The 22755-nt window shown below is 37.8% G+C and overlaps 1 protein-coding gene across 6 annotated transcripts in view; it reads right to left on the bottom strand.

The window, feature by feature from the left end:
* Positions 1-22755, bottom strand: part of LOC113057752 (disks large homolog 3-like) — an 84015-nt gene that overhangs the window by 25281 nt on the left and 35979 nt on the right. For 2 of the 6 annotated variants that reach the window (XM_026225255.1, XM_026225256.1), the window contains exons 2-9: positions 9374-9427; positions 8937-8987; positions 7509-7633; positions 6567-6736; positions 6135-6271; positions 4624-4768; positions 3290-3464; positions 2201-2347 (exon numbers count right to left, since the gene is read on the bottom strand). In XM_026225255.1, the coding sequence (XP_026081040.1) occupies positions 2201-2347; positions 3290-3464; positions 4624-4768; positions 6135-6271; positions 6567-6736; positions 7509-7633; positions 8937-8987; positions 9374-9427 (1004 nt within the window). The remainder of the gene's footprint in view (positions 1-2200; positions 2348-3289; positions 3465-4623; positions 4769-6134; positions 6272-6566; positions 6737-7508; positions 7634-8936; positions 8988-9373; positions 9428-22755) is intronic. The other 4 variants (XM_026225257.1, XM_026225260.1, XM_026225259.1 and 1 more) reach the window with 2 other exon arrangements.

Genomic DNA, 22755 nt, shown 5'->3' with positions numbered 1-22755 from the left:
CAACAGTATTTATGTACTTTGGTAGGTGTAGCCCTGTGTAGGTTTAAATATTGTGCTTCATACTGTATACCTGTGTGTGTGTGTGTGTATGTGTGTGTGTGCACGCACATGTGTCTCTGTGTGTGTTTGGGCTGCATGTCAAAGGGAGTGTGTGTTCATGTCAGCACATTATGACAGACTGTCTAAGTGTATCTGTGTGTGATGGGCATTGGCAGAGCACCCTGTGTGTGTGTGTGTGTGTGTGTGTGTGTGTTTTGTGGCCTGCTTTCTCCATTCAAATGATTCATGACAGCTTCAGGAATGTGCGCCACTACTCATTTGTAGTCTGACTGCAGAATCAGCCTCTCACTTCCCAATACATTTATGGTAAGAGCAGGCCCGACTGTTTATATTTACACAACTGCAACAGAAGCCAAACGTTCCCGTGTTGGATTCTACTAGCCATGGATTCTACTAGCCCAAAATTGTAGGTCAATCTGTTGATAGCACACACTTTGAAATAAACTGCATGATCTGAAGTATCAACAAGTGAGCTGTTGACGAGATATTTGCTAACGTGTAATATGATGGGTGAAGGTTTTTGAAAAATATATTGAATGATTAGCCTGGTATATTGTTGAGCCTGTCCTACAGTACAATATGTATGCAAGGATTAAACAATAAGTACTGACACACAGTGGTACGTAAAGTCACAGTACATCACTCAGACTAAGACTTCTTCAGAGAGCAGACACAAAACACCAGGACATTATATGGGCTGGTAAAGGAGGATGGCTGAAACTCACATACTATCTGAGATCGTACATAGGTACAAAATAGGAAGGGTATGAATTGGGGGGAGTCTGTAGGTGTTCAACACCCCAAATGGTTTTTCAAATAAAGTCAGAACAAAAAGCCTGCAGGCTTCTTAAAGCTTCAACAACAGCAGTTTCAACAACCAAAAAAACATAAATAAAAAATAAATAGTGTAGTTGGTCAGAATGCGTTTTCCTGAGGAAAGAGTAGGCTAGTTGCGTGCTTTGGGATGAGTATGGGATAATTAGTGGAATTTTTAAGCACTTAAAGATACATCATCATAAAACATTTAATCTTTTGATTAAAATGTCTTTCAGATGTTATGGTAAGAGCAGCAAGACTATTTACTGTAGGTTGTGCAAGATTAAAAGTATAGTCCTGCAAAAAAAAAAAAAAAAAAAAAAAAGAAGAAAATTCTGCTATAATTTACTCACAAATCACACTTTCTAAGATATTTCAAAAGTCAGTGGGGTACAAACAAAAGTGGACCGATATAGAGAGCAAAAAAAAAACTGAAAAATGCAAGATTGAAAATATAAAACCCTCATTCATTTGAGACTCTATTAAAATGCCTAAAGGTCTGTTTACACCGAGACAAATATTGGTGTGAAAATCAGGTGCAATAAATATTTAAATTGAATGAATGTTAATGTGTCGGTCCAGACCCCCATGAACATTTGCATGCCATCAATGTGAAAGATTTTCTTCACAGAAAGGTGTTCTGAGAATGTTACATCTGAGAGAGCGACCGGATTCCCACAGGGTTCCTTTTTGACCAATCAATTCCATTACCTTTCCGGTTGTTTTCCAGGAAAGGCTGATTATTTTATAGATTGCACTCATAATTACTAGCTTGTATTTTAGAACTGATGTATTAAATCCAGACTATATTTGCTGTAGAAATGTCCTTTTGTATGATTTTTACATGTATGAAAAGGACTGAAGAAGTGAGAGACCGTGAGTGACCGTGACTGAACAGATGAATACATGTACATTTACATAGCGCTTTGTGTCCCAGGATACCAAGGGTAGTTCTGCTTTTGTGTGTCACCTACTGTTAGAAAGTGAATCTGCATTTTCATTTAGCCCATCTGCTGTCTTTTATGAATTAATCTGAACAGACAAATTGCATATGAAGATCGTACCAAATTTTAGTGCCAAACATTCATGTTGGTGTGAATAGGCTTTAAGGATTCTAATACCACAACATTCTCCATCTCCTTCACGCTGTAAAGGTGTACGCAGCTCGGGACAGAAAGCCATTTCGCCTCAAGGCCTTACATGCGTCACGCTTCAGGTTGCGCTGAGGAAGGGGGAAGGAGGGTGGCCGCGCAGGGGAATAACTTTCAGGTTAACTAGACTGTGCTAAGCTAAGCCAGGCAGACCGAGAAGCAGTGGTTAGTACCTGCCGGTGTACGGGACCAGGCTTTGACACAGAGCAGGCGGGGCGGGGCTGCAACCCACATCCCCAGACCCCCTGCTGCACAGACGGGGGGAGGGAGGGCTGGTGTCCCCATGAGGTTTGTGGATGGCACTGTAAATGGGCTCGGCCCTATTGGAGGTACAGAAATCACACAGTAAATGGGGCGCTTTCAGACACACAGAGACAGCAGACACAGAGACATACTGTATGAAGACACGTAGGGCACACACATGCACACAGACGGAGACAAAAACACACACATGCAGAAGTGAGGATGCATTCAGCTGGAAGGGTCCGGGCTGACTCACAGGTCCAGAGAGGCCATGCTCGGAGAGGTGAAACCCATCTCGTGTTCTGGCAACAGTGGCCGTGACTTCAAAACATTTGACCCCATGCCAGAAGCATCTCTTATATCCAGAGTGTTTGTTTGCAGTGTTGGGATTCGTGTTGGAGACTTTATACACCCAGTCATGTTTCGTTAAAGCAATGTTCACAAACAAACCACCACAGAGAGGCATTACAAACCTCGTAGACGTTCTTCAGCCCACTCTCGACACCTACTTAAAATCATTTTTATTTGTTCTATCTTTGCCCAGTTACATCATAAAATGCCAACAGTATCGCCAAAAAGAAATTAAACAACTAAAGCTGAAGAACTGCAGCACAGGTTGTGAGAAAACAATGTCATTTACTAATCATATATATATGGACATGCAAGTGTTGTTTTTTGTCATTTGTGCATGAGTGCATCTGAAAAGTGACATTTGAGAGAGTGACAAGGGTTCCCATCCTTTCTGACCAAAACACTTTTCCAGTTATTTTCCTTCAAAATTTGGTTTATGTTTCTTATTAATGAAATTACAGATTGCACTCACAATTTTTAGCTGATTAAATATTTTGGAGGTATTAACGAAACTATATTAGCGGTGAAAATTTCCTTTTGTATGACTTTTTGTATGGAAATGTAAAAATAATTCCTTGATATTTGCAGGTTTTCAATGGCCGTGGGAACCCTGGAGTGAAGAAGTGAGTGATTGTGAGTGAATAGTTGAGTAAATCAATGACTCTGACCTGGTGAAGTCCTCCTCCCCCAGCATGTGGCGTGGGACTGGGGAGTACCTCGAGGGGGTGGCCTGGGGCGGTGGGTAGACTGGTTTAGGCTCCATGCCTCCCATGTAGGCCATGTTGGAGTTGTGCCCGACGTGGTTGTCCACCATGGTGGGGAAGGCTGGAGGGAGGCCGAGACCAGTAAAGGGGAAAAAAAGGCAGATGATTTAACCAGGTAGTTACAGAGGACCAGATCAGATGCGATTGGAACTGTAGATGTGTGTGTAGCACTACAGCGTCATAATACATAGTTTAATTCAACTGTGAAAAGGACAATTTGACATATACAACTTAAAATCACACAAACATTGCACTGAAGAATGCAGCATTCTAAATCAATCTATAAGGCCTTGGTTTTTGGACATTATCAGCACAAATCCTTTTTCTTTTGTGGTCACTGATACAAATATAATATTTAAGAAACCTGGGTTAAATTTAATCCAGTTATCAGGCATCACAGCTGCCAAAAAGCATGTCTGATTGTGATGTGCATATACACTACTGGAAAGTTTTGGGTTGGTTTTTTTATGTTTCTGAATTATGTTTATTTGATTACAGAAGACTATCAACACAAAATATATATAAAAAACTTACGTGATCAAAAATACAGAAAAATTATAATATTGTGAAATATTATTAGTGTTGGAAACAGTGTTGTGCTGCTTAATATTTTTTTTAGGAAGCCGTGGTCATTTTTTTCAAGATTCTTTGATCAAAAGAAAAGGCATTTATTTGAAATATAAATATTTTGCAACATTATACATGTCTTTACTGTTTAATCTGAAATAATATCCTAGGTGCACTTTCCTTGAGAGAGTTTAATTAAGAGACTGACACATCTATTCAATTGAACAAAATATAGCAAATATTTAAAAATGTTTAGTTTAATGGCCAGTAAGAGATATTCAGCCACCATTGGCAGGTGTAGCAAAAAGTCAATTTTGGCCGCTGTGCACATTTGTGCAGATGGATTGTGTGAAAGCTTCATCTCTCAGTGGGATGGAGGGATCGGTGCTGTGATGGGAGCAGCAGTGCAGTGTGTGTGGGTGTCTGAAAACAGCGCCCACTGCTACACCACAGTACTGTAAAAAAACTCCACAGCACTCACAGGCACTGCACCACTCGCTTTCATTACAGGGTTAACGATAGAAGCAGATAGCGACGTAGGTTATATTTGAATTGACATAACTGGCAAGTCCCTTTCACGTTTATCAATGCAGTAAAAACAGTCATAAAATGGAGTTTTTAAGCTTGTTAGAGCAAAGCATGGATGGAGATCAGCAAAAGAAGGTACGTACTGCTGGAGTAGTCTGGTGGGGCGTACATGTCATTGAGATGTACTGGTCCCGGCTTGGCCACTTTCAGATAGACCATGTCTGAAGTGTTCTTCAGAGCGGCCACAGCCTCCTCATGACGCACATCCTGAAGTATGATGTTATTCACCTGTGAATGCAGACACACACACACGCATGTTACATCGGCTGGTCTCTGAAGCGTGACTCAGAATGTTCACGACAGCACATTTGAAGATGTGGGAAGGAAGCGACTGGAGCGGAGGCCGGACGGCCCCACACTCGGAGACGACGCTCTGTTCTCCGGTTCTCAGCCGTCCGGCCACAAAAGGAAGGACGAGAGGAAGCTGGAAAGGCGTAGTGCTTTTTCCTTTGTAAGAGCACCTACAGTACACACTACAGAAAGCTGAGTGTTTGATGGGTAAAAATGCATTCTGAGGGTGTAGAAAGAGTCAGGTCTGTTTGAAATTGTACCGAATTGGACTCTGAACCTGACACTATGAAATAGAAGCCAATGGATTGGTTAACCATTAGTTTTATGACCAAAGAAGAGTTTATATATATATATATATATATATATATATATATATATATAAATATTTAACTGATAGATACTTACATTTTTATTTATTCTATTTAGCAAAGTAACAATTTTAGCTTAGTGGAGAAACGTCCCAAGACTGGGTTTATTTTTTATATTTTTTTAATTTATTTATTTTTTTACCATAGTTGATTTACCCAGAAGTCTTCAAAACAAAACATGATGCAAACTGAACACCTAAGAAGCTATTGCTCAAGTAGCTAAATTTATGGTCAATTCCAATTTTCTAATTAATAGGAAGATAATACTTAAATTTAGAACCATCCCCAGAAAAATCGCTGGATAAATGTTATCTACGGTGGCCGAGAGAGCTCAATGCACCACAAATGAAAAAAATCAAATGCAAAATTGCAATATGCAAATTAATAAAACATCTTCATTAGTTTGACAACACACATGCTACAAATAGGTAATCAATACATAAATAAAAAAAGAAACAAACAAACAAAATATGATTACTACACTAAAAGCGCAGACCAATTCTAGGCCGGAAAAATCTAAGTCACTGACTGAAACCATAATATTCAAGAAAGGAAAAGGAAGGAAAGGCACACTTTACATGTCTGCAGTTATGGCACCCAGCCATGATTGATGTGTAACCTTTTAATTATGACATTTATTACCATGTCATAGCCTGCTCAGTCCCTGGCACTTGCGTGCCATGCAAGTGTTTCTCTTTATCACAGCTGTGTCCTTGTTTGAGTTTGCGCTCAGCTTCACATCAATCACACTGTGGCCCATAAACCTTCACACATGAGATATATTATCTATAATACGACATAATAGCCTACAACAGTGTCTGCATTCATTGAAGCATTAAGAAGCTCACTGGAAAATAAAGTTCTGCAAAGGAATGCAGTGTGTGGCTTTACATATAGTACACTACACAGATCCATGTGTGCACATGAAATCTTACAGCCAGTAGGCGATCGCCTGTCTGCAGACGTCCATCTTTCTGTGCCGCCCCACCTTCGATGATCTTTGTGATGTAGATACTGTTGTCGCCCGGGATGTGCTGGTTGCCTATACCTCCAGCAATACTGAAGCCAAGACCTTGAAAGAACAGAATGGAATAACATTTTAAACCAGGACATCAGATCTTACAAGGTTGTATTCAAACCCAATTTTTTTTACAGCATTTTATTTTCTTAATATGGCATATTTCCAAGAGAAACAAGCAATTCAATGAGGAAAATATGAAAATGTGCACTGATGCAAATAGGGTCAATCTGTATTCAAAACTATATCCCATTAATTCAGAACTGCTATAATAGGGATACTGCACATAATAGCACCCTCTATTGCATCTGTCCCAAATGTGTTGATGTGCACATTTAGCTCCTCTAACCTTTAGGCCCTTTCAGTAGGTTGACCTCCAAAATGGTCTCAGGTGGAGCCTGTCTTCTGCGTACCAGCAACCTGACCACTGGACCGGCCTCCTTCAAAGCCTCTACAGCCTTGCTGTGCACAACCTCGGACACGTCCACATCATTCACCCGCAGAACACAGTCATTTACCCTGAGAAACAATATAATACAGCAATGTAAATATAATGTAAATATAATAGAATCAATCTCATGGTATAACATTTCCCCATGTAGAATGGCAAAATTATTTTTTTTTTTGTGTAAATTCATTGTTGACTGTCAGTAGATGCATAAAGCACCACTCACAAAGAAGTCGCTTTCAAACCAAGCAGAACTATCTTAGTAAACTTGCCAAATTCACATGAAAACTTGAATGAGTTGGGAAATGTTTAGCCGTTATGCAGAACTCCTAGTTGCATGGATTTAAATTACTGAATGTAAAACTTTTTAACTTCTCCAAGCACCTGTAAAAGTAACAGTAACTCCATATTCAACAAATAGAACTGGGAACTCAATTTCAACAGTTTAGCATTAGCATGTTGTCAAACTGACATTGTTAGTAAGCTACTAAGCTAATACTCTAATAGTATAAAAATGCATACGACACCAGTACATTTTTAATTACAAGTAACTTTTTAGAGATACTTCACTACTGAAGTTTCTCTCACCAGGTCTGCCATCTTGGATTTATTTTTTACATAGCTGGTCAAAAAGCATTGCCTCAGCTGGCAAAGGATACAATGCAGCCTTAGAATTTGGCCAAACTAGGCATGATAATTAAGATGTCTAACTTTTGAAACCTTTGAGTGGGGAGTCCGCCTATGATGCTTTAAAATACTCCCTATCTAGGCAGCTCAGTAGGTTTTGGATAGAAGCTAGAGTTGAACTAAGAAATATTAGATCCTGGGAGACGGATCACTCACCCTAGTCTCCCATCCATGGCAGCGGCACCTCCTGGGATAATCTTGGTGATGAAGATTCCTGGATCATCAGGAATGTGTGGATTATCCACACCTCCTGCGATACTGAACCCAAGGCCAGAGTTGCCCTATTGATGACATACATGAGTAGCATATTATAGATGAGGAAACGCAGAGCTTTCATACAGATTTGTGGATAAAGTTTGCACCTGGCTCTCAATACTTTTTGTAAACACTATCTAGGCGTGGGCATTTTTCTGCTGCTAAATATAGGAATTTGTGGTGTGCATTTCAAGAGTCCAAAAATCGTATCCGTTTCCGCCTATTTCCTCCCTCCGTACTTCATCACTCCTTACACTGCTGTTTTTATTCCAGTGCCAAAAAGCTGAGACAGGCTGGTCTGTCTGACAGTCACATCTCAAAATACAGGCCCTAAAGCAGACAGCTGAGAAAAGACTTCACTTTATTATATTCTATAATTAATGAGCAACGGTCGCAGCAAATTAGTACAGAGTGAAGCTAAGACATTCCAGTGTGCCTTTCCTGCTCCAGAGCCACTGGGAGTGCTCCCACTAAAAAAGTGAACACACCCACTGACCTTTTAATGTGTGAGATCTTAACATAGTTTATTTAGGCCTGAGTGTGCAAAAATGGCACTTAGAGCCCTGCTGAATTAAGCTGAAAGCTCAGAGATGCACCCAAATCCAACATCCACTGCTGTTTAATGAGTGGCCTATGCAGACAGATTTAGATTCATTTGCATTGAACAAACTTCAAGTATGAAAAGTATTTTATATGATAATTCTTCTTGAGAACAATTTGATATGAACAGCACCCTGTACATTATGAACCGCATGGTACTATTTCACAGGTGGTACATTTTCAATACTCTTTTAGTAGTCCGAAAATTTTGTTAACATGCATGTTTTTTTAATTATTGTCCTCAAATGACTTAGTACAAGAAACAAAATCACAAAGTAACAACCACCACACGTCTAAACATGTCTTTTATTGAAGGTTACTGCTGTTCATAGTACAACGGGCATAAAAGATTTCAGTTTTCATTCATTTTGATATATGTGACTATCATTTAATCCAGCAATTATGTAATCATACAGATTTTAATGGTTAATGTACAAAGAATTTGGTATATCTATAGATCTATTGATGATCAAATGGACTGATCATTATGTGTTTATAAAGTATTGACAACTGTTTGACAGAAAGCCTAATTTTAGCTTCATATCTCCAGTGAACAAATTTCTAATTTCAAATTTCAGTCTAATGTTTTGAAAATGTATCACAGCTGTAAACTACATCAATTCCAGGCATAAGCTCAAAATTTACTGCCATCTAGTGTCCAGGTCCCCATAGGTAGCAATAGTGGACACCCTAAAAAACAGACATATGAAATAGCTGAATGATATTTACCCTCTCCAAAATGATTTCTTCGTATTTATACATGCCATCACTCCCATTCACCTGTAACAGACAAAAGAAAAATAACACACACTCATAAACAGAGTCATTAGACACGATATAATGCCAACAAATTACACACAAGAAGGTCACAACTACAATTAATTAAAACGCTATAAATTCAGCACGGTCATAATTAGAGGTATGAATAACGTACAAAGCATAGGGCCGATAAACAGTCAAAGACAACTCATTATAACAGTTAAATAGTAATTGAACTCGGCATTAAAGCTACTGTCCACATCTGCTGTCGTTTAATCTGTGCAATATTTTTATTGTTATTATCTCTGGGAAAGGTTTGACCAGGTTGAGGCGAATAGCTCCACGTGGCAGGCAGTCAGGGAGGCGGGCGCTACTGGAGGTGCTGAGAGCATGAGGCAGATACTTACATAAGGGCCTGCATCCAGTGAGTCTGCGTTCACAATGATGGGGGGAGGGTTTGCCTGTGAGATGAAGAGATGCACATTACCTCAGTGTGTGAGGATGGTGGCTCACACATACTGTATGCACACACAAACACACACACACACACACTGTCATGAGGATACAGTAAATGCATGCCATGGGAACAGTGGGTCTCAACAGAGCATGGTACATCATCACCATGATGTGACGCTTCAGGGGGAAGAGTGAGGACTGGACCGGACTGGAGGTGTGAAGATTACAGACGGCCTGTGGCCTGTCGACAGTACTACATGTGTTATTCCCCTCCGGCTAGTTTCTTTTTTTTTAATGAATATCAGCACGGCTATGATTACACTACTGTTAAACGTTTTTTTGCTATTGCTGAACAACAATTATTTTACTATTTTGATCAAATAAATGCAGCATAAGTGACTTCTTTCAAAAGCATACATTTTTTTTATACCAATTCTAAACTTTTGAGCAGTAGTTTACATTTAGTAACATTTTAACCTCGTATTTTAAACACAATTGATACAAAGTGGCAATTACTTTATTTCCCCGCTCTTGAAAATATTTCCAGAGTGGGATCATTTCTTTACAAATCCATACTTTTTTTTTCCTTAAGTGTAACAAAAAAGTAGAAATTCTTTTTTTTTTCACAAAGCATAGTAAGAAATACCATAAAAGGACCATAAGAGTAGTCCACATGACTCGTGTGCTATATTTCAAGTCATATAATAGCTTTGTTAGAGGAAAAAGACCAAAACAAAGTACTTTTGGTAGTTTGACAGTAATCATCTACATTCATATACACAAGAACAGCTGGAACATTCTCCAGAATAATCTCAATTTGTGTTGCACAAAACAAAAGAAATAACACTGCTGCCAAAAGACATGGGGGGAATTTATAGACTTTTTGGTAAATGTCCATAGAATAGTCCATGCTCTTAGCAGACCATATGGATGAACTGAGGCAGTGGACCAACTAACATTCATGGCCTTTCACATGCAAGCCTTGTAGTGTTTGTGAGTATTGATCTGATTGATCTGTGATGAGGTGATGCTGACAGGGCCGCCAGGAGACTAGTAGAGAGGAGATAGTCACTACTTCTCCACCCACTTTAGTACTTGAGGAGTAAAGCACTAGATTATCACTCCAGTTTACACTAAATCCCATAGACCTCTTGTGATCATGCCATGCACAGTCTTTTCCAGTAAAAATATCTAAACATCTTTAAATAAGATGAATTCCCCCAAGAAACAAAATATTGTAAGTTTAGAGAATTGATCTTGAAGTTGATTTTTCAGCCAACTGTCAAATATTTTTTTGTTCTCATTATTCTTGGTTGAATCATGAAAAAGCTTAATTTGAGATATATTGTTGTCATTGTTTTTTTTTTGTTAATTAAATGTCTAAAAATAAATAAATAAATAAAACTGAAACTAAATAAAAATAACTGTTTATTATAATCAATAAAAAATTTAAAAAGACAATTTAACAAACTGAAATAAATAAGTTTGAGGTAAAACACTAAATTGAACCTATATTGTAATATAAAAAACTAATAAATAACTCAAATTCGAAATACAAAAAAAAAAACTAATTCAAAATATTAATAAATACTATTATAGTGTTTAAATGACATTAAAACAAAACCTGGTTCTTTTATTGTATATAATTTAGCTTTCTAAAAAAATGAAGCTTGTCGAAGAGATGTTTTGATATTTTTATTGGAAAACTGAAGGACAAAAACACTGATTTTGTAGTACATACTCTTGCAGTTTACCTCTCTTAGTAGCCTGCCATAATCCACACACACACACACACACATTGCATGAAATAACACACATTTCTACGATCATTTTGACAGCTAAATTTACATTGTGTGCACCAATGCTGTGAACGGTCAGAATTTTGAACGTGTAAATGGGTAACTACTGCAGACAGCTTTATATAATGTTCAGCTATAGTGCAAAGATATTCAGCCCCCTAACTTTCCCTCTGGTTGTCACAGCAGCTGCAGCTGATTGCGATTTGGTTTCAGACCCTGAATAATTTCTGTGTCTGCTTTAGCCAGTAAAAACCTGAAAAGACCATTTGAGTTACAAGAACATATTCTAAAAGTGTTTCCCACGTCACCACCACCTCTATTTTCACCTGACGCTTTCTTCCTCGTGACATGATTTCACAGGTGCAGACAGCACCCACGTACAGCGAGCTCTCTAGCGTAAGAGGTTAGTGCAGCGGCAACTCCATCCAGACCTCTGCACACTGCGTAAAGAGCTGCTCTTAAAATCTAGAAGGATCCTCATTGACAAGCAAATGCAATATAACAAGACTTATGAATCGCTAATATAACTGGACGAGCATCAATCACCATTTTGTGGTAAAAATATAGGAAATCAGGAGTGGGTTATTTCAATATGATTTCCGTATTGAATGCCCAAAATACTGACTGATTCTAGTGGTGTCCCTGATGATGTACTACACAGTGTACTTACTGTACACAAACACAAAACATGTACTCTGCCAAAGTATATGGTTTTTGTGAGAGTAGTGTCAATTTAAATAGAATGTAGTTTCTTTTCACTTGAAGGAAATTACATTTGCACTCGACTTGTTGATGTTTCATATAGCATGAAAAAATATATTTCTGCTTTTGTCTTCCACAGAAGACAGAAAGTCAACCAATTGATTAAATCTTATATGAGATAACACAGACTACCCAAAAAATTGGGCTGGTAAGATTTTTTTTTTGTTTTTGAAAAATGTCTCTTACTGTATGTCCACCAAGGCTTCATTTATATGATCAAAAATACAGTAAAATCAGTAATAAAATGATATCATATTATTACAATTGAAATATATATGCTTTGAAATATATATGCTTTGACTTCATAGGAATAAATAACATTTAAAAAACGTATTAAAAAATAAATAATATACAGTATATATATACTGTATATTATTTTTAATACGTTTTTTAAATGTTATTTATTCCTATGAAGTCAAAGCTGAATTTTCAGCAGCCATTATGCCAATCTTCAGTGTCACATGATTCTTCTGAAATCATTTTATTTCTTAACATTTGCTGCTCAGGAAACATTATTATTGTAATGTTGAAAACAGCTGTGCTGCTTAATTTTTTAATGAAGACTGTCACACATTATTTCAATATTCTTTGACCAAAGCTCAAGAACAACATACACTTTATTTTTCTAACATTATAAATCTTTTCTGTCTAAAATAGTTTCTCACTATTTGCTATTGCTAATTGGCTCAACAGTTTCAAAAACAGAAACACAATAAACTAGCACCTGAGTGCATCAGCGTGTGTCCAAATTGTAATCGTAAGTATAAACCAGGAGCAAAATGACAATAATAAAAGGAACTAACTCACTTTATAATCAGCACTGTGTTTTCAGTCAAACATCATTTTGATATGTTTATGAAAAGGGCTCTATGCCATGTGTATTGTATACACCCCCTTGTATAGTTGAAGAATATGACATAAGTGCAAAATGTCTGCATAATGCCTCTGTACACTATGTGAGAACATCTTAGACAATAAAATATACACATACGCTGCCGCAAATTGGCACGTTTGAGCTAAGGGGCCGAAGCATCTCCCTCTTCTCTCATCCATGGAGTTTCCAGCAAAGAGAAAACGATGCAAGGAAACAGGTGAATACTCAGCCTGCCATACAGTACCATTAACTTTCCATATGCTAATTAAGCATTAAACGTCTTGCATTAATGACACAACAGACCTCCTACCCTAGTGGTAGGCGATACTGCAAAATTTGGTATCGATCTGATACCAAATACGTATAGGGTCAGTATTGCCGATACCGATACCAATACGATACTTTTTAGACAAAAAAACTAAAACTTTTGTGCAGGGGAGTGCAGCAGGTCTATGTCATAATTTCTGAGGTGAATGAATGATCAATTATTTAGGCAATATTTTTTATTAATGCATTGAAGTCCACAAAATTATTAGTTATTAGGCACTGTAGAATGAATTATTTACAGCCTTTTAAAATAAAATAAAATAAAGAAAGAATAAAAAAATCTTTCCCTTTTTTCTGGTTTTAAAAGCAAATGAAATAAAGTGCACACAATTATTACTGAAGAACAAACAAAGAACAAATATACCTGTCTGTGCAATTACATTCCCTGAGCCCCCCTTCTAAATGTGCTATAAGCTTCGCTCACTCTGTTCGTGGCTCCTCGGCGCGTTGTGTCAGTGAGTCACGTGACGACACAACAACGAATCACAGCAGAGCAGCAGGAAGGGGAGGAGTAGCAAAGTGGGCTAGGATGTGAAAGCAGCGTTTGTTCAGGATTGTAGAGGTAGAAGACACGAGCAAAGTATAATGAACGTAGATGAGAGATATTTAAATGAAAATATCGATTCAATTACAATTGTATCGATCCGATATCAATACCAGGGTTGGCATCGATACTATCGATATTTAGATCGATCCGCCCACCCTTATCCTACGCTATCGGCCCCTTTAACCCATCATCATGGTCTAAGGGATATGGGCAGTAATCTCTCTGCTTCTATCATACGACACAAGCAAACGAGATAAAGGAGGATGGTAATCTCAGACACAGTAATCTGGAATACTGCTGCTGTCTTTGGAGGAGCCGGTGGATAAATGTGCTGTGATATCACCGAGCTATGTGACAGCGATACATGACCTGAAGTGTCCATGTCCTGAAGAGAGGCTTATAGCATCACTGCTCATAACTCTCTATCCCAGATTAAAAAGCAGAGGGATGATGGAGAGGTGAGGTGGTGGAGTCACACAGGGGCGTCACCAGCCCTGGGCTTTCTGGGTTAAAGTCATCCAGAATTGTTTTTCGACCCTCTAATCTTTTTTTTTTTACCCCACACAACTGCTGCTGTCCAATGTTATGCAGTGAAATATAGAAAAACAACATGCAGCCCAGTGCTGTGTACATACAGTGGGGATTCTGTTTAAAAAAAGTACAACTATGAGAAGCATGATGGAGCAGCGGTAGTGACAGTTTCTTAATGCTCTGAGCAGACCGGGTCTGAAGGTTCAGCTGAGCCGGCCAAATCGCAGTGACAGGGGCAGGTGAACAAGTGGTGCCACAGCTGGCTGAGACTAGCCACAGCTAATCATACAGCTAACATTCTCCTCAAAGTTCAAAAAGAAAGTTCTGTCATCATTTAGCCACCCCCTTATGTTGTCTTAAGATATTTTGACGAATCCGAGAGCTATTTTGTGTTCCACAGAAGAATTTTTTTTGAAACAACAGGTTTGGATCAACAAGAGGGTTTGTAAATAATGACAGAACTTAATTTTTTATGGGAACTATGGCTGATGATAAACAGGGCAACTTTTTGAGCAATGTTGCCTCCAACGGGCAACCAGAAGAGACACAGGGCCCAAGACTGATCTAAAGTAACCAGATAAGACATTTGTTATCCATTCTCAATGTGAAAGTGCCAAAGCTACATTGCCCAGCAAAACCTCTCAAAAAGTTGCCCCGTGTATCATTAGCCTAAAACTTTTATTTGATATTTTCGGGGGATGATGCCCCCGAACAAGACTCTAGAGTGATTCCAGATGTTTAGTCACATAAGACTGGTTTGAGAGAGGTGAGAATATAAAACTGATCAGAAGTGACAAACAGCACAAGGTTGGAGAGTGTCCAGATGTGGCAGAAGGGAAAGTCTAAAGGGTACGAGAGGGATTAGACAAATCTGGATTAGATTACAATAAACCCCTTAATTTCCTTTTAATTCAAAGTCTAATCATTGAAGGCTGTTGTTTATCAGCCAGCTGTCACTGCACCGTTATCTCCAGCTGCAACACACACACACACACACACACTAACATGCACGCGCACAATGTATCTGAACATCCAAGTGCTGTAAACACAATTTGACTTTCATCATCTACTTATTGAAACTCTGTCTTTGGTTTTCTCACACTGGCTTTGTGTTTTTCTCTTAACAAACCTCTGTAATGTCTACAGAACTGCTGTCAAACTGTAATATCTCCATGTGTGTCCACTGATGGCTCATCTGCCAGATCTGTCTCCATCTGTTGGAACCTAGGAAAGTCAATGAATAAACATGTCTCTGTATCTCGAGTCAATACTCTGGATAGGCAGCTCATTTGTTGTAACTGTTGCTGTAGCTTCAGTTTGCTCATTAGAGGTGAGAATTTGCATTAGCTCCCTGCGCAATTGCCCCTGTCAGGCTTTCCTAATTGGACTTGGCCAGAGACCCTTGGGACCGCAATCCGACAAAGGCTTTCACTGAATCAAGGCAAGCACCGGGGCAAGTGCTTCATCCAAATTGTTAAATAATCAATGTGTTCCTATGGCAACGGCTACTCTGGCCCCTGCATTGACTGGAAGGAGCGGGCAGAGTCTGCGCTCCCTCATTCATCTCTCCCGGGACAAACGCTGGCAATGACGGCCTGACAGTGGTCCATTCTAGCCACAAACTAAAGTGGGATTAACATGCCCACCCAGCCACATTCGGTTCTGCTCAGATCACACAGGGTAGGTGCCGGCTATTGTCAATCACACCATTTCTCAAGCCTCAACTATTGCACCATTCAGTGCCAAACCGTTTTTGGATGTGACCATGCTCCTTATCATACATGCTTGACGTTTTAAACCATATCAATTTAATTTCTAAACATAACCCTTTATATAAAGAAGAGCTGTTTTTTATAGAGAGCATACAGGACAGGATAATTATAGGGGGAAAAAAACATGTTTTTTCAGCACTTAAAGGAGACATATTATGCACCTTTTTACAATATGTATCAGTCTCTGGAGTCCGGAGAATGTGTTTGTGAAGTTTCAGCTCAAAATACTCCACAGATCATTTATTATATAATAAATGCCTATTTTGAGTGGAAGCTGTTTTTCAGGCCTGTCTCTTTAAATGTAAATGAGCTGCTGCAGACCGCTCCCTTTTCCAGAATAGAGCTGCGTCATTACAGCTTGGACCTGCTAAAAACATCTGTTTTGGTTCTGATTATCATGTTTATCGCAAATCATGCGTTTGAAACTATATGAGTTTTATCTTCTGGTATACGTTTTTTTCTTTTGAGAGCACATATCCGAACAGAAAACGTCTGTCACAGCATGTGAGTACTAAACTAAGTTCTCTTTCACACAGAAGTTTATATTATAATGAGATCCCTTTGCAATGTCATCAAGGTAGTGAAATCAGATGTGCTCATTTTCTCAGATGCCTGCAGAAAAAGGCTTACCAAAACAAAGTTACTGAGTTTTCTTTTTCACGTTTTATTGGTTGGTAGATGCACCGGGGACCTGATTATAGTACTTAAAACCTGGAAAAGTGGATGGATTTTCATGATATGTCACCTTAAATGGGTTTATATAATTATATAACCACATTTACACACATTTAAATAATAATACAAATCTTTAAACTTTTTTCTTTTAAATAATAATGCAAATTTTACTGCCTTTACATTTTTATTACATTTTTTCCAGATTTTTATATTACACTCTTACCTGTTTATTACATAAAAATCTAACAGTTGCATAAAGCTTGCATATAAAATAATAACAATAATGATCAATAATGATACTAATAATAATTATTATTATTAATATTACCAAATATTGGATTCATTCTTATCATCAACTTGCTTTTATACTTCTTTTTGGAAATTAGGTTATGCACCTCAGTTTTGAGTCAATATTGACAAAAATGTGTATGTGCAAACTTTGTTACTTTTGTGCTGGTTTGGTTGTTGAAAATAAATGAAAGGTTGCAATGCCACTGCTCCAACTACCATACACATCATTTAACACACACACACACACACACACACACACACACACACACACACATATATATAGTATAGTATATATATAGTAGCATATATAACATTAGTCTGAAATCCAACAGATGATCCCTGCTTGATATAGAAACTAAATATTAGGGGAGCAATTAATTAGGTGTGTGAATTTTCCTATATCTAAATTATGCTGAATATGAAGAGAGCAAACTAAGACAGAGGAATAGCTCCTCTTAGATCCTCTCTTGTTAAGCCTCAGTGGGTTGTATGAGTCACGCTGCAATTCAGTCAATAAGACTTAATTACCATGCACCCAACATTGCGCTATAGGGTACAGGTGCTCAGGGACATCAGAGGGGGAAAGTTGGAGACGCAGGGATATGTGATTTAGAGGAGAGATGGACATCTGAAAGAGTTTTTGATTTTGTTTGTACTCTAAAACAAGCACCAAGCAGAAACATGTTGCAGGTTATTTAACACATCTGGGAAAATGTGGCAATCATTGGTTACCAATTTGGTTACCATTGCACTGAATGTAAATAAAAACTGAATAAACAATAAAAGGTATAGTTTGGCAAAAAAAAAAAAAAAAAATTATAATAATGAAAATCTGGTCAAAATTGAAATACTTTCATCTGTCACTGTCATTGCTAACCAGTATCCTGTTGTTATTATTATAATTTTTGATTGAACATATAAATAAGTAAAAATAGTAATATAGTGATATAATAAGTAATATAGTGAACATAGCAATTATTTTTTGTACTTTAAACAAAAATATGGCATAGATACATGCCTTGGTAGAGGATAATGACTTTCATTTTGGTCTGTTTCTCATGTAAACAATTCCTAAGGCTTCAAAACATATGTATCAACTACTATAATGATCTAACAGAGCAAAAAAAAAAAAACATTTTATGGCTTTTTTTTTTTTTTGTTGCTCTGTTTAGATCTTTATGTATATGGCAAGAACTATAGCTAATTATTCTTTAATAATGTCTGTTTTGCATTTCACAGAAAAAAAATAACAGCATATGAGTTTGGAATGACACAAGGGTGAGCAAACTGACAGATATTTCATTTTGGGCCCTATACGTACTGAATTACAATGATCGTAAAGGGTCCTTAAACAGTCATCAGTTTTTCTCTAGCCTTTCTGCAAAGTTACTGAAGCATGTCCTGGCTGTGTGTTCTGTTTGCTCATGGTGAGCCTCAGCGAGGTCACCAATCTGACCTTCAACTAGTGCTAAATGATGATATTAAATATTAGATGGTCTATAAATAACCCAAGCCAGCCCGAGTGTACAAACAAGTCTGCCTTTAGCGACTGCAGTATGTAATATATGGTGATTTGTGCAGCGTCAGTCTAACTAGTGAGTGCCAGCTGAAGAGGAACACATCAGCAAAATAGGGGTTAATAATTCAATCTACCCTGCCCTGTCTGATCACACTGTTGCCAGGTTACGTGAACCAGTGCCGCAGCAGTGCTGTAATCATCTCTATCATTACACTGTGAACACAGCCTCAGTCACCATTGAGATGAGAACTCAGAGTGCTCTGCATTCTATCACAACAGGCTGAGAGAGAATCTGATGCAGCGTTGGGATGCGCCATTGCATCTGCTATAATTTAACCTAAAATGTACCAACACTTCATTACATTCATATAGAATGAAAGAAACAAATAGCAAGTGCTGTTTTGAGTCCAATGCTCACTTCTTCTCTGCTACTGGCTGGTTGCTACCCCTTGTTGCTAAGCTGAGAGCTGTGCCCACTCCGCTGCATGGTGTCCTGAGCCAAGAACAAGGAATATATTCAATCAGAAAAAATAGTATATACATTTATAAATATATATATATATATATATATATATATATATATATATATATATATATATATTTCATTTGAAATCTGTGTTGTCTAGCTGTCGTCATGAGAAATGTGACTTCGGGCTTTTTAATGTGATAGTTCACAAAAAAAAGCTAATTCTGTCATCATTTACTCATATTGTACCAAGGAAAATTATTTTCCTTCAAGGAACTTAAAAATTAGACATTTTGATGAATGTTCACACTTCTCTAAGCAATGAAACAGAATGGTGACCAGATACTGCCATGCTTTAAAAAAGAGAAATAACTTCAGAAAACTACCTCTCTCTCTCTCTCTATATATATATATATATATATCAGAAAACTCCCAGCATAATAATAATAATAATAATAATAATAGTATTATTGAACTTTAGCTTTTTAAGTGAAATAATAAACAAAATAATAAATAAATGTATTTAAAATATAAAATAATTAATAAGGACATCCTTAAAAATATTTTGGTTTGCAGTAACAGTAAAACAAAATTGAAAAAGGGTCGGTAGGTCGGTCTATATTTTTTTTTTTCAAGTTTCAATTTCAAAAAATACTGTAATACTGTTTTATTGGCATCCACCACTAGGTTTCAATGCAACCTACAAATGAGAAACCGTTTACTTTGCTTTCTTGGGCTGTCACTTTTGTGAAAAAAAATCCTGTTTGATTTGAAAGAAAAGTGTTCATTGAATCGATTGTAAAAACGATTTTGCATGTCTAAATACGTTTTATACAGCAAATAACACCAAATCCATGGACAACAGGCAGGACAAATGTAAAGATTCAATATATTGGTAAAGACCAATATTTCTGATGATTTATTGGCGTGAAGTTTCGTGCACAATGACAAACAGGAGTGCAACATTCTCGAAAAACAATAAGCAGAGTGGACTGCCATAACAATGCAAAACATTTACTGCAGGCTTCAACATGGCTGTGTTTACGATTAAATTTCAACAACAACAAAAAATCGCAAAGTAGGCGATTCTAGACCCAATCTGTATCTGTATGCATGAGACTGTCTGAATACCAGCAGAATTCACATTTCTGTTGTAAAAAGAGAAACACTGTGCAAAAATATTATTTGCTGTTACACGTGTGTCCGAAGCTGCAGTTGCTGTGTGACGTGTGTAAAAAAAAAAAAAACACCTGGACGCCCTCCAAGAGAAGGTCATTAAAATAAATTTCCTATTTTCGTTTTCGAAACTTGTGTTGGTTGGTCTAATCAATTCGTGCAATAGATTTTCGAACATAAAGTGACAGACGACACGGTCAAGGTTTTAGACTAGACGGCAGAAGGGATGGGAAAAGATCTGGGCAAGAAAAAGGTTTGTGCCAAGTTAAAGCAGTGTTGAGCTGTTTTAATGATTTCTTTAGATGGATTATGGTGCCCAAACCCATATGACTTTGAACAGTGACTGCAAACATTTTGTTTACTGCAGCCGCAGTCATCATTACCAAGCGCGAACCGTTGACTCTGACAGTGAAGGAGAGTATGAGACGAAGCAAACGCACAGGCCATAGTGTGACATCCGTGTAAACATAGATGATGTCACAGGTTTTTTTTTTTTTAAGAACGTAACCTTAGTTTGTATGTAGGCCTAGTTAATTTATATATTTAAAATTCTTACTAAAATATAATTAATATTATTTTATGGCTTTTGTATTAGTTGTTTGAAGAGTAAGAAAAAAATTGGTCGGTCTTAATGCAAATTTACAACCGACAAGTTGGTCGGACTAATAAGAAAATAAGAAATTTGAGTTGGTCCTAAATTGATATGGTCAGTCGGGTTACGGCAAACAAGATATTTTTAAGAATGGCTTAAATCTAATATGTTTTAAAACGAAATAGAGTTTTAAGTAAAAAAAATTCAAATTATTATAGTATACTCAAAATACAATGCTTATATTTACAATTTTTTTTTATATATATTTTTTTAATTTTCAACATTTTCAAACATAAAATCAGCAATCTTTTATTTTGGTGGGTTGCCAGCAAGTATATGTGCTGCCAAGTGAAGCGCGTCAGTGAATGAAATGTCACAGTTTCGCATTTTGCTTCGAAACCGTCAGCACATACTGTAGTCAGGATTTATGCATTCAGTTCAAGGATTTAAATCTTGTATGCAAATGAGCGGTCTGAACTTGTTTACCCAGTGCATTTTTTTATTTTGGTCGTGCATGCTCACCAGCGGACCACTTATGTGCACCCCTGGTCATAATGAACCTGCAAAATTCTATAAAAACCATTCTTACTATCTTACTCAGTGTGTTTATCAAGTGCATTAGTTATTAAGCTAAGTACAGATTTTTGTAATGCACAGGTTTCAAAAGCCATAAGGGTGAGTAATGACTATTTACATTTTTGAGTGAATTATTCCTTTATGAGCTGCACTATTGACTGTAATTTTCCATATTTTCTTATAGTAATCTGACAAATCAGCTTTGCTCTGGCAGGCCTTATCCTCTCACATCATGACCTTGCTGCATGTTACATCTCCAGCAGTCACTCTGGCAATCCAGTACACTTCTGTGCAGCAGGCAAAAGTGCAACAGACATGACTCACAGGCTCAGACATTACTATATGTCTCTAGAAGCTCTTCCTGCAAGCAGCTGGGCCACCTGAAGGCAGCACAGAGGTGAGCACAGACACAGTTGGCACCCGAGCACACAGGAGCGCTGTCGGGGTCACACAGAATGCAGTAAAATCCTTTGAGCGCTATGTTAAAACAACAAACACAGACATAGGGCACCTCTGACTCCATGAACCTCTCTGCCATTCTCCATCTCTCTCTACACTCTCCCAAGTCATGACTATGGGATCAGAGCAGAGCTACATCCCTGAACTCCATCACGCCCACATCGCTCCATTCACTTTGTGTGCCTGCCTTCAGTTTGGCTGACCAATTTGTGTAGGTGTCGAAAGTGAAGAATTACAGTAAGTAGGACAACGGCAAGAACGACAGCAGAAAAACAAGTGCTGTGCCACTACTTTCTGTGTGCAATTATGAATACATTCATGAGGACGTTTATCCATATGCTGGTGTATTTACTGCCAAATAGCAGTTAAAAGAGGCTTTGTTTTAAATGTTCGTATCACATCAGGAATTGCCAAAATGATCTGCCTCCCACAGAGAGGCCAGATTTGCAGTCTCCCTTGCACACCTTGGACAGGAGACAGAGTATATCAGAACTGAAGCCCAATAGTGAAGATCTCTACTGTGATCAGAGTGACCATCACTGACTTTCCCATTTTTATCATGCCCACTGATCTGAGGACACAGACCATTCGCGATCAGAAGTAGAGAAACTGTTGTACTGAGAATATGATTCAGTCCATCAGAGAGGTGATGTGGGCCGGGTGTTATGGATAGGTAAAAGGAAAGTACATAGTGATCTAAAATTAAATGGACTTCTAATATCAGCCTATGTCATACATGTAGAGATGCAATTTTATTTTGCTCAGAGCCATTTATAGTATACACTACCTACAGAATTTCTGTTATGCAATAACTGGTCCATATGGAGAAAGCACAAAACTCAGCAGAAAGTTTTGGAGATTTCCACAGAACTGGAACATTCGACATTCACACATTTCCACACAAACCTCCCTTATGCCCTGGCTATCTATCTATCTATCTATATATATAATATATAACACACACACA

This window comes from Carassius auratus, chromosome 39 (assembly GCF_003368295.1).
Source record: "Carassius auratus strain Wakin chromosome 39, ASM336829v1, whole genome shotgun sequence".
Lineage (NCBI taxonomy): Eukaryota > Metazoa > Chordata > Actinopteri > Cypriniformes > Cyprinidae > Carassius > Carassius auratus.
The sequence above is the reverse complement of the archived record's forward strand: the minus strand, read 5'-3'. Positions and strand labels throughout refer to the sequence as shown.